General features: G+C 47.2%; 1 protein-coding gene across 6 annotated transcripts in view; it reads left to right on the plus strand.

Moving 5' to 3' along the window:
- Positions 1–13,215, plus strand: part of MYT1 (myelin transcription factor 1) — a 180,281-nt gene that overhangs the window by 116,764 nt on the left and 50,302 nt on the right. For 3 of the 6 annotated variants that reach the window (XM_083507352.1, XM_083507354.1, XM_083507355.1), the window contains exons 11-14: positions 1,075–1,289; positions 5,471–5,676; positions 7,809–8,078; positions 12,499–12,653. In XM_083507352.1, the coding sequence (XP_083363478.1) occupies positions 1,075–1,289; positions 5,471–5,676; positions 7,809–8,078; positions 12,499–12,653 (846 nt within the window). The remainder of the gene's footprint in view (positions 1–1,074; positions 1,290–5,470; positions 5,677–7,808; positions 8,079–12,498; positions 12,654–13,215) is intronic. The other 3 variants (XM_083507353.1, XM_083507356.1, XM_083507357.1) reach the window with 1 other exon arrangement.

Consider the following 13,215-nt stretch of genomic DNA (forward strand, 5'->3'; position numbering starts at 1 on the left):
GAAAAAAACCACAAGCTTCCAGATTCTTGCAAACCCCTCCCCAACTGTTCCCCCAGCCACCCAGCACACAGAAATTCAAATCCAGATTTAAAAAAAAAAAAAAAAACCAGCAGAGTGGCCCAATGGTCACAGAAAATCATAAAAATGCAGAAAAAAAACCACAAGCTTCCAGATTCTTGCAAACCCCTTCCCAACACCAAGTCCTTGAATTCCAAACACCCCAACCCAAAATCCAACCCCCCAAAAAAAAAGTTTTAAAAGCTTAACTTACCAAATGGCTGCAAAAGAAGTTTTGGAAGAGCTTCAAAAATCACCAAAGTCTTTAAAAACCTCAAAAAAGGCTACTATGTACACTGCGTTCTATGAGTTGCTCCTCGAAGTCAAGTCGCAACTGTATTAACGGTGTTAAGAAAAAGGAAACAAACTTGCAAGACGTTTTCGTCTTGCGAAGCAAGCCCATAGGGAAATTCGTCTTGCGAAGCAGCTCAAAAACGGAAAACCCTTTCGTCTAGTGAGTTTTCCGTCTTGCGAGGCATTCGTCTTGCAGGGCACCACTGTACTACACTGTGGGTGGAATCCATCATAGCGCATAGTATCTCCCATCAGATTTCTTCTTGCACAACAGAATATTCCTTCCTTTCTTTACCACACAATGCACCCCTTAAATTTGTTCTATGGGATCCTCCAACCCTCTGGAACAAATTTGGGGGTGGCATGTTGTACTCAGGCCTGGGGAAGAATGAATTCCTGTTGTGCAAGGAGAAATCCTTGCGTTTGACTAGACATGGTAGTTACAATCATTTTTTTTAAAAAAATAATATTATAATCCTCTTGCAAAAAAATGCCCGAACCCCTGTTTATAGTATTTCTTCCCTCTCTAAATCTCACCACGTGGTTTCCCCACAATAGATGTCATATTCTACGCTCTCTGTGTTCAAAGTACCCTCTGCTTTCCTTCTCACAAACAAAGCCAATCACTCATATTTTGTTTTTCAAAAGCCTCCCCACGAAATTACACCCGGAATGGAAACGTTCTACGGGAGTCTCAGTCTCTTCTTTTCTCGTCCTCCTCAGGCCGATGTGCTTTGTGAAGCAACTGGAGGTGCCTCAGTACGGGAGCTACAGGCCCAATATGGTTCCTGCCACGCCAAGGGCCAACTTGGCCAAGGAGCTGGAGAAGTACTCCAAGGTCACCTTCGATTATGCAAGTTTTGATGCTCAGGTTTTTGGCAAACGCATGCTTGCCCCAAAGATTCAGACTAGCGAAACCTCACCTAAAGCCTTTAAATGTAAGTTGGAGCTGGTCACGGACACTGCTTTGGAATGTCCTGGAGGGTGTTTTGTTGTTTCTTGTTGGTGGTGCATAAGTCTTGCCCTGTGCTGGATCTGACCCAAAGTCGATCTGGTCCAGCTTGCTGTTTTCGCAGAGCAACTACGAGTCTCCATGGTTTACCCCAGGGAACCAGGGGGTTCCATTTTGCTGTTGTGCCTAGTAGTCACCGATAGACCCGCAGTCCATACATTACAGTGGTACCTTGTGTTACATACGCTTCAGGTTACATACGCTTCAGGTTACAGACTCCGCTAACCCAGAAATAGTGCTTCAGGTTAAGAACTTTGCTTCAGGATGAGAACAGAAATCATGCTCCGGCGGCGCGGCAGCAGCAGGAGGCCCCATTAACTAAAGTGGTGCTTCAGGTTAAGAACAGTTTCAGGTTAAGTACGGACCTCCGGAACGAATTAAGTACTTAACCCGAGGTACCACTGTAGTCTAATTCCTAAAACACAGCTAAGCTTTCAGCTGTCACCAAATCCTGCGGCAATGGATTTCATAAACTGATTACTTTTTTTGCAGAAGTTCAGCCTATTGTCTATCCTGAACCTTCTTCTGTCAATCCTTTTCATTGTGCAAATCTGTGCTTTAGTTATTTACAAGGGACAAATTAACCGTTACCTGCAAACATGTGTAATGTAACCCAACGGTCCTTTTTTGCCTTGAAAAAGCAGCTCAGTATAGAGTTGGTGGGTGGGGGGCTCTTTAACCCTTCCCTGCCCAGTTTCTCTATTCCACATCAAAGTGTAGCCAACCACGGAGTTTCAAACAGATGTTTGTAAGTACAGGCTGATCCTAGTGATAGTAGCCTTTGAAAATCAAGTACATAGGGTTATATCCAAATAAGTTCTAAGGACACAAGGAGAACGTGCCTGATCAGGCCAACATCCTATTCTCATGGGTAGCCCAAAAGTTGAGCCCGAACACAAGAGCATTGTCCCCTCCTGTAGGGTTGCCATATTTCAAAAAGTAGAAACCAGGACACCTCGAAAGTTGTTGAGCTTTTTCAAGACAAATCCCCAAACTGTTGAGCTTTTCTTTTTTTTACAAAAATGCCATGCCAAAAAAGTCGGTTGACTTGCCTAAGATCCAGGACAAAACACCACCTTTTGGAAATTCCCCCAGGATGTCAATACCGCCTTTGAAATCTCAGTAATGTCCAGCAAAATCTGGCAGCCCTAACCTCTTGCACAGCCTTTCTCAACCTGTGGGCCCCCAGATGTTGCTGGACTACAACTCCCATCCCCCCTAGCTAGCAAGGCCAGAGCTCAGGGATGATGGGAGTTGTAGTCCAACAACATCTGGCGACCCACAGGTTGAGAACCGCTGCTGTTGCAGCTTCCAGCAAGTGGTATTCAGACAAGTATTGCCTCTACAGGGCATAGCCATCACAGCCTTACCCTCCAAGAATTTAGCTAATCCTCATTTAAAAGCCATCCCGGTTGGTAGCCATCACTGTGGGCGTGAATTCTCATACCGTATTGGCCCGAATATAAGCTGCACCCACAAATAAGCCGCACCTTTAAAATTCATGGGGGGGGGGAGTGAAAAAGACAATACCCACAAATAAGCCGCTCCCTTAAAATTCCGCAGGTGCTCACACCCTTGAGTCTTTTTCAGCAGCGCTATCATAAAAGCCAATTTTTGTAAGGTTGCAAATTTAACTTTCCACTGTCAGAATTTAGAAAATAAAAAAGTGTGGCTTATATTCAGGCCAATGCAGTAATTTAACTAAGCACTTTGTGAAGAAATACTGTCTTATACCTACCCTGAATTTTCCAGCATTCCGCTTCCTTAGCTGCCCACGAATTCTAGTGTTACAACTGGGGGAGGGAGAGAGAATGGTCTAGCCACTTTTTCCATGCCTTGCGTAATTTTATAAACTCCTATCAAATCAGCTCCTATTCGCCTTCTCCCTAAGCTAAAAAGCCCCCAAATACTGCAGCCTTTCCTTACAGGGTAGTTGACCCACCCCCTTGATGATTTGGGGTACCCTTTTCTGAACCTTCTTGGAATGGGCCCAGTGAAATGAATGGGCAACTTAAACGAGTCTACTCTGAGCAGGATATGGTTGGAAGCAATCCATTGCGCTCTCTGCACAGCCTTCCTCCTGGGTTCTGTTTGTAGCAAGATGCTGATTACCGTATTTTTTGCTCTATAAGACTCACTTTTCCCCTCCTAAAAAGTAAGGGGAAATGTGTATGCGTCCTATGGAGCGAATGCAGGCTGCACAGCTATCCCAGAAGCCAGAACAGCAAGAGGGATTGCTGCTTTCACTGCGCAGATTCAGAATATTTTTTTTTCTTGTTTTTCTCCTCCAAAAACTAGGTGCATCTTGGGGTCTGGTGCGTCTTATAGAGCGAAAAATATGGTATATGTAGAGAGAGAGAGAGGCTTGTGTGAATCCTTGAGCAATTGTTCCGTTGTGGGAGATGAAAAGCTCTGTACTTTTTTGAGGGCCAGGGGAGCATTTTGTTCCCACAAGGCAAATACTAGTGTGAAGTGCGCCCATTTTCATCCTGCTAAATGCGTTCCGGTGGGCGAGGGAAAGAAAAAGGACAGAGAGGCGAAGCTTTCCTCTTTCCCACCCCTTTGAATTCCTCAGAGGCACCCAGCAATACAGTTTTAATGGAGAAGATTGCAGTGTTCTGGGAACTTGATGGCGCACTCAGTTAGTGGCTAAACCTTTCACCCTTAAGAGGACCTGCTCATATATTTCTCATTCTCCTCGACAGCCCACTTTCTTTTCACATCATTTCATACAGCAGTGTCATTGGTTAAGAAAAGATGAAGAGCCTTTCCTGGACCAGATCGAAAGGTCTAACTAGTCACATTTCTAGTGACCAATTAGGTGCTTTGGTGGAGTCCAGAAGCAGCATGTGAACACCCCATCCCTGCTGCATTCAGTAGCCTAAGCTGGGTTTCTGATAGCCCTTGTGGCTAACACTGTTTGGGGGCGGGAAGAAAACATCCTCTGTGAATTTATCTAATCTCCTCTTAAGCGAAGCCAGCGGTCATCAGTACATCTGGTGGCAGCAAATTCTATCAACTAATTACGCGTGGTGCAAAGAAGCACATTATTTTTCCTGTCCTAAATCTACTGCTAATTGATTTCATTCAATGACCATGAGTTCTATTATCACGAAGGGAAAGAAAACATCCCACAGCCACTTTTTCCACACCTGTGTGCTAGGTATTTATTCCAAAGCAACAATTCCTTTTGTTTGCTTTAAATATATATATTAATATACAGTGTTACCTCTGGTTACATACGCTTCAGGTTACAGACTCCGCTAACCCAGAAATAGTACCTCGGGTTAAGAACTTTGCTTCAGGATGAGAACTGAAATTGCGCAGTGGCAACGTGGCAGCAGCGGGAGGGCCCATTAGCTAAAGTGGTGCTTCAGGTTAAGAACAGTTTCAGGTTAAGAACGGACCTCCGGAACGAATTAAGTTCTTAACCCGAGGTACCACTGTATTTTGACAAGTTCTGTATTGGTAACACGGCTGGAGTTATTGCTCCTGAAATTCACTACTCTAATTTTCAATTCTGCACAGAGTGTATTCAAGATTGTGCTGCTGAAATTTGCTAAACCCTTTCCCCACCCACACCCCGAAACTGAAATCTGAAATGAGCCTGGCCGTCTTTAGTATATGAGCCTCTGGGGTGCAAAGATCTGCCCAGCGTCATCGTCCCCTGTTCCCCCCGATTACCGGTGGCCAGGAGGTTGCTGTTCTCCGCCACTGGGCCCAAGGGAAGTGCCTTCCTGCTCCAGCCCTGCCAGCGAAAGGCAGAGACCTCCCAAGTTTCCCCTTTGAGGGGGAGACCAAACCCAGCGGGTTTTGTCTTGTCAAGCCTCCACGGTAGCGACATTGCATTCTCATGTGCTGCCACCCAAGGGTTGCCCTTTCAGTTTTCACATTTGCTACTCCCAGCGGTAGGCACCTGGCACCCTCCCAGAATTCAGCGCCCGGGTGCCCCGCACCCCTTGCACCCTCGGGTAAAGACGACCCTGGAAATGAGGCATCTGGCTCCGGAAGCCTACTGCACAGGAATGATTTTTTATTTTATTTTTTGCACCTGGTCCTTTGCCAACCTTCATACATCACCCCCCCTGTGTTACTCCCTTTTTGCAGCCAAACCTTTTCCAAAGGCCTCTTCCCCCGGCCACAGTCCCTCCAGCAGTTACGTGAAGAGCACTTCGTCTTCATCCACAGGCTTCGACTATTCCCACGATGCGGAAGCTGCGCATATGGCTGCCACTGCCATTTTGAACCTCTCCACTCGCTGCTGGGAAATGCCTGAGAACCTCAGCACCAAGCAGCAAGATCTCCCCAGCAAGGTGAGTGTGAAATGGGCTTCTAAACCAGGTAAAAAGGTAAAGGACCCCTGACAGTTAAGTTCAGTCGTGAACGACTCTGGGGTTGTGGCGCTCATCTCACTTTGCTGGCCGAGGGAGCCAACATTTGTCTGCAGACAGTTTTTCCGGGTCATGTGGCCAGCATGACTAAGCCACTTCTGGTGAAACCAGAGCAGCGCACGGAAATGCAGTTTACCTTACCACCGGAGCGGTACCTATTTATCTACTTGCACTTTGACATGCTTACAAACTGCTAGGTTGGCAGGAGCAGGGACAGAGCAATGGGAGCTCACCCCATCATGGGGATTCGAACCACCAACCTTCCAATCAGCAAGCCCTAGGCTCAGTGGTTTAGACCACAGCGCCACCCATGTCCAAACCAGAGATATGAGTAATTGAAGGGACGGGTGTTAAAACAGAGATTTCCAGGTGAAGAATGATTTTGGATTGTTTCCAATAGCTGGGTAGCTATTGGAAACCAGCTATGGCCCTGTCCCATATAACCACCTAACTAACTTCCAGGGGATGAGGGGTACTTGAATTTTAGTCTCAAGTGGTAATTTTGGTACGTGTGAGGTTTGTACAGAGGAAGAACTTTATGGATCAAAATCAGCATATTGAAATACAGTTGTTCCTTGGATCCCAAACGCCTTGGCTCCTGAACAAATTGGCTCCTGAACAATCAAAACCCGGAAGTTAGTGTTCTGGTTTTCAAATGTTCTTTTGGAAGCCGAATGTCTGATGGGTGTTCCTCAGTTTCCGATTGGCTGCAGGAGCTTCCTGCAGCCAATCAGAAGCCACGCTTTGGGTTCCAAATGTTTTGGAAGTTGAATAGACTTCTGGAACAGATTCCATTCGACTTCCAAGGTATGACTGTACACTTGGTCTTTAGCAAGACCCGAGTAACTGCTGGACTGGGTGAGGCCGAGGCAATCCTTCATATGTCAGAAGTTGTGCCAATTGCACATCCCATTTAAGTTTCAGCTTGCAGGTGCTTCCAGATCCATATGGCTCAAAAAGCTTTCAGTCAACTTTAATTTGTATGCTGCTGTGACCTTTATAAAGGACATTGAAGTGAGGCAGCAGGAAGTTGGAGGGATCAAAATATTTCTATGGCTTGCTCAACTTTAAATGCCAAAGTCAGTTATGCCCTTTGGACCAAGAAATTATGGATAGATAAGACTTGCTTTGTCAGCATCATGCCAATACAAAATAAAATGTATGCTTGTAGAAAACTAATTCAGGAGTCAACCTGTTCAAATTTCCACTAGAAAAATATTTCCTGGACTAACACACCCCTTGTGCCAAATTCACATGGAAGCATCCTTTGAACTGGCATCACCATGATGGGCTTATGCATTTATCTTTTGTGATTTGCATTTACAAAGGAAGTATTGTGATTGTGCAAATCATGGCTGTCTCAGGTATATGCCCCACCAGGAGGAACCTATCCATACAAGTGGTTCTTCCGCTCAGCACCTGTTGAGTTATGAGGTCGCTTCCAGCCATGAACTCTCCTGCAGGCAATTGTGGGGGTTTCACTGAAGTAGCCATAGCAGTCAAAAGGGACCAATCTGCATCTGATGCTGTCACCATCCACAAATCAGAACCCAGGAAGTCCACTGTGGCATAGCCAGACAGATGAGGCACACCACAGGGTCAGGGCCGTCTTAAGCATATCCGGCACTGTGGTGCAAAGCTCCATCCAGCGCCACACCCCACACCCCGTTTCCCAGAGTTTTTTAGGGAGGACGGAACTGCCGGTGGGGCTAGAGGAGGCAGTCAGCAGCTGGAGGGCGGCTCCTCTGGCAGGGAAGAGGCGGAGGCTGGACGCAGTGCCTCCCGGCTCAGCTGGCCGCTTCATGCCACGGTGGCCACGACAGACAGAGGCTCCAGGCATGGTGATGCTTCGGTGCGGCATGGTGGAGGCGGGTGAGGGCGGTGAGCTGATGCCGGGTGGTGCCACATCCAGCCTCTGCCTCTTCCCTGGCGCCCTTCAGAACTTGGCGCCCTGACGCCCCACACCACTAGCCTCTATGGGTAAGACGGCCCTGAACAGGGTACTGAAGGTGATTGCGAAAGCCAAGTCAAGGCTGTTGTCTCCTTCATTTCAGTCAATGGACATTGAAGTGGATGAAAACGGGACTCTGGATTTAAGCATGAACAAGCACCGGAAACGGGACAGCGCCTTCCCCAGCAGCAGCAGCTGCAGCAGTAGCCCCAGCATCAAATCCCCAGATATATCCCAACGCCAAAACAGCACCAGTGCCACAAGCAGCACCATGACCTCACCCCAGTCCAGCCACGCGTCCCGCCAAGATGAATGGGATGGGCCCATCGACTACACCAAACCAAATCGACAGCGGGAAGAGGAGCCAGAAGAGGTAAGTAATCACAGGGGCAAGGGCACAGCCAGGGCCGTCTTAAGCATATCCGGCACTGGCACAAAGATCCCTCCAGCGCCGCCGCCCCCTTTCCTAGAGTTGTCAAGCTTTTTTAAGGAAAGGTTCCCCAGAGTTGTTGACCCTTTTTTTAGGGAGCTGTCACCATGCTTACACATTATCTCTAAAGCAGGACTCATAGAATCATAGAGACCACAAGGGCCATTGAGTCCAACCCCCTGCCAAGCAGGAAACACCATCAGAGCACTCCTGACATATGGTTGTCAAGCCTCTGCTTAAAGACCTCCAAAGTAGGAGACTCCACCACAATCCTTGGCAGCAAATTCCACTGTCAAACAGCTCTTACTGTCAGGAAGTTCTTCCTAATGTCTAGGTGGAATCTTCTTTCTTGTAGTTTGGATCCATTGCTCCGTGTCCGCTTCTCTGGAGCAGCAGAAAACAACCTTTCTCCCTCCTCTATGTGACATCCTTTTATATATTTGAACATGGCTATCATATCACCCCTTAACCTCCTCTTCTCCAGGCTAAACATGCCCAGCTCCCTTAGCCGTTCCTCATAAGGCATCGTTTCCAGGCCTTTGACCATTTTGGTTGCCCTCCTCTGGACACGTTCCAGTTTGTCAGTGTCCTTCTTGAACTGTGGTGCCCAGAACTGGACACAGTACTCCAGGTGAGGTCTGACCAGAGCAGAATACAGTGGCACTATTACTTCCCTTGATCTAGATGCTATACTCCTATTGATGCGGCCCAGCATTGCATTGGCTTTTTTAGCTGCCGCGAAACACTGTTGGCTCATGTCAAGTTTGTGGTCAACCAAGACTCCTAGATCCTTTTCACATGTACTGCTCTCAAGCCAGGTGTCACCCATCTTGTATTTGTGCCTCTCATTTTTTTTGCCCAAGTGCAATACTTTACATTTCTCCCTGTTAAAATTCATCTTGTTTGTTTTGGCCCAGTTCTCTAATCTGTCAAGGTTGTTTTGAAGTGTGATCATGTCCTCTGGGGTGTTAGCCACCCCTCCCAGTTTGGTGTCATCTGCGAACTTGATCAGGATGCCCTTGAGTCCATCATCCAAGTCGTTGATAAAGATGTTGAATAAGACCGGGCCCAAGACAGAACCCTGTGGCACCCCACTAGTCACTCTTCTCCAGGATGAAGAGGAACCATTGATGAGCACCCTTTGGGTTCTCATTCAAGACTCAGCAGTTCCTCTAATTCCTCCTCATGTTTCAAATTACCACATATCAAAAAGTTGAAGCAATCACCAGTTTGTTGTTCTTTAAATAAATTGATAAAGGCCTGGTTAAAAAGGAACGCTTTTGCCTGGTGCCTAAAGGTGTATAATGAAGGTGCCAGGTGAACTTCCCTGGGGAGAGCATTCTATAGATGGGGAGCCACTGCAGAGAAGGCCCCGTTCTTGTGTTCTCGAGGAGTAGGCACACACAGAAGGGCCTCGGGTTATGATCTCAGGGTCCAGGTAGGTTCATATGGAAAGAGGCGGTCTTTGAGGTATCCATTCTATATACACATTTCCCAATCTGCCAAGAGTATCAATTCACAGAAGCTGCTTCTTTGTTAACATTTTGCTGGATTAGATTATCTCATCCTTCTTTGAAAGCCATTTTATGCTACTAATCACCCCAGTGCCCTGAATTCCAACAGGCACATGAAATTCTGGGCGCCAGTGGCCTGTAAATTATCTTGCACCAGGAACCACACTGCTGACTGGCTTCTTCTTTACAGCTCTTCCTATTTCCTTACTTTGCTTCCAGCAATGTAAGAGGAAAGAGAACAGGATTTGAATTAAAGCTCGGCCACTGTATTTGTCCCATGGCTCAACCCAAAGAAACTGCATGGCTTCATCACGAAAGGAGGCTATGCACAAAGCTGCTGGGGAAATTCATTGAAATTAACATTGCATCTGCTTGCATCACCGAAGACACCTACTTTTTCAGCACTTTGGAAGAAAATGTTATCTCTTCAGCATCTTACTCTGTTATTTTAATTTTGTTTGACAAGCACTTGGGCCAGACAGATATCTTGAAGGAAGGATTGCAATAGGACAGGCATCCCCAAACTCAGCCCTCCGGATGTTTTGGGACTACAATTCCCATCATCCCTGACCACTGGTCCTGTTAGCTAGGGATGATGGGAGTTGTAGTCCCAAGACATCTGGAGGGTCAAGTTTGGGGATGCCTGCTATAGGACAACAAGGTGGAGACTGAGTGTTTGGCTGCAGACCAATGGTCTAGTGTAAAGAATGACATGGTCTCTCCCCATGCGCCAAGTTGCCCAGACTGATGAAGTCTTCTTCTTGGGCTTAATGACACAGCAAGGCCCAAAAAAGGCCCTGTTTACTGCCACCTACTGGCAAAAGTAGTTTCACATCTCACACACAGCCTTTCATAAAGCGTCGTAAACTCTCCCCTGAGGAAGTCAGCAAGGACACAGACTTTACAATGGGTGGGTGGGAGAAGGAAAGAAATTTGATCCACTTCACATTCAGTGGCGAAACAGTATGTCAGCTGAAACACAGCCACCCTTCAGAATTTGCACTTAGCCACATTTTGTGAGACAAGCAATGTTTCAAAATAAAAAAATGCTTATATTATGCTAAAGTGTTGAGTGCAGAAATGAATCTATTGGTGAAAACGGCATGCAAAAATGTGTTTATCAAGAGAAATTCTCAATAACATGCTGCTGAATTTTCATGAGGGCTTTAAACAACAACAACAAAAATCTGCACACTGCTGCCAAAATGGGCAGAACTGGATTTAAGAATGGGAAAACACAAAACTGAGAGAAGTCCGCTCCCCTTCCCGTGTTGTGGAAGGGCATCTGGGACCACAGTAACCCGGCTGTGGGTGGAGGGATGCCACCTGCATCATAAGGACTCCTGGCCGCGTTATGCCCCCCGGCCAGCCAATCCGGCTGGCCAGGGGGGGGCGTGGCCCAGGAGGCCTTGTTTCGCAATGATGGCGTTCACTTTTCCGATATGAGAAATGGTATTTTGCTGGTCAATATTGTTAAGGGCATTAGAGATTGGGCGCAGGTGTGAGGGTGTTGGCAGCAAACCTTTGGGGCTTGAGTTCTTCTTCTTCTTCTTTGGCGATCACTCGTAGCTGAGTAAGATTGTCTTCCATAAACACGGTTTTAACGCTGAGTTCATAAGTGACTGTGGAGGCCACTTCTGGATCCACACATCTAAGGGTATCTCGTTAAAGGGATCTGGGGGTGTGGATCCTGTCCAAAGCCTGGGCATGGGCTAGGGCCATGCCACAACCCCCTTGGGGACCGTGGGTGTGCTTTTAATTGATGTATATCACAGGGCTCCCCCTACCAGTGGTTTACCCTTATGAGACTCCCTGCAAACGGGCCGGAGTCAGGATATAGTCTGGTTTCACCCAGTGCCTAAGCCAAACCGCTCACATCTGTAACCAATAAAGTTGTGGCCTATTTTATCCCATTAACCTAAACCAGGCATAGGCAAACTCCGGCCCTCCAGATGTTTTGGAACTACAATTCCCATCATCCCAAGCTAACAGGACCAGTTGTCAGGGATGATGGGAATTGTAGTCTCAAAACATCTGGAGAGCCGGAGTTTGCCTATGCCTGACCTAAACATTTGTATCCATGTGTTTATTATCTAAGGAACTGCGGGACCTGGGGCCTCGCCACGCAAGTGAAATTAACCGATCTGTCCACCCCTTGTCTTTCTACTTAAAAGTGGCAGTGGATTGGCAGTCCAGTACTATCTGACTTCCCAGGCCGGAATGATTATGGGAAGTTGTAAAACCCCTGGCTGGCATCTCTTGTCCAGCTTTCATTGTGAATGTAGAAGAGAACCACCGTTTGCCCTGAAGGGTTTCTGACTGGAAAGCTGTCGCCTTTAGCCATGGTCTCAGAGACCACCTAGGAATGTGATGATGGGCACCTATTAGAGCAGGGGTCTGAACCTGCGGGTCAGATAAGGCCCAAGGGACTCGTTTATCGGCCCGCGGCAACCCCCGCTGCCCGCTGCTGCCTCCCACTCTTACCGGCATTGCTTGTGTGCATGCGCAAGCATTATTTGCACAAGCGTTATTAACACATGCGCAAGCATTATTTGTGCATGTACAAGCGTTATTTCCGGTGCACATCTGGGTCGGAGGAGGCCCATGCACATAAGCTATTTCCGGTGCTCCTACGACCTGGAAGTGCGCTGGAAATAGTGTGTACGCACACGTATGGGCATGTGCTCCCCCGCCCTCCGGCCTGCCACGCAATCGGCGCTGGAGACACCAGCCTGAGGCGTGGTAAGTTTGCTGACCCCTGCACTCTTTACAGCCTGATAGCAAAAGAGTTTTGTGCACAGCTCTGTTGTCCTTCAGTCCTACCAACATCCTACGCTGGTTTCTTGCAGTCAGAGGCTGCCGCACGTTCCTTCGCCTCTTCCGAAGTAGATGACCAAGAAGTACCCGAAGAAAACTTTGAAGAGAGGAAGTATCCTGGGGAAATCACCTTAACCAACTTCAAACTCAAATTCCTTTCCAAGGAGATCAAGAAAGAGCTACTTACGTGAGTCTTCCTACTTGGGCAGTGATGCCTTGCAGTAACGTGGGGGGGGGGGGACGACGACAAGAAGGAAGGGGTGCTTTTGCAGGATGGGTGGAGAGGGGGAATTCTTCAAGAGAAAAAAAAATGTCCAAGTTGATGTTTCGTAATGGGTGGGTCTTATTTAATCCAAACACTTCATAGCAAAAGCTTTAAGAGAAACTTTGTGCTCTGATTATTCCTGATTGTTGAGATGATGCAACCACTCCGTACAGCCTCCTGAAACTGTGCAATTATTGAAGGAAAGGCAGAGACACTCGACTAAAGCACCAGAATCTTACCATTCATTAAACTGACTATACAGGCATAATTAACCCCTACTTATTTCTTTCTGTGCTCAAGCTAGCCTTTCTAATGCAATAGGAGGAGGAGAAATCTTTCACCAAACCTATCGCTTTGTTTGCTTGCTTGTAAAGTTTGATGTTATACGCCGGGAGCAGCTTTTCTGAAACGCCCCACATTGTTGCAAACATCCTATGCTGAGCAGCATCACTCAAGTGTTATGGAGTTGAGGGGGTGGATAAAC

The sequence above is a fragment of the Podarcis liolepis genome (genome assembly GCF_965112155.1).
Source record: "Podarcis liolepis genome assembly, chromosome: 6".
Taxonomy (NCBI): Eukaryota; Metazoa; Chordata; class Lepidosauria; order Squamata; family Lacertidae; genus Podarcis; species Podarcis liolepis.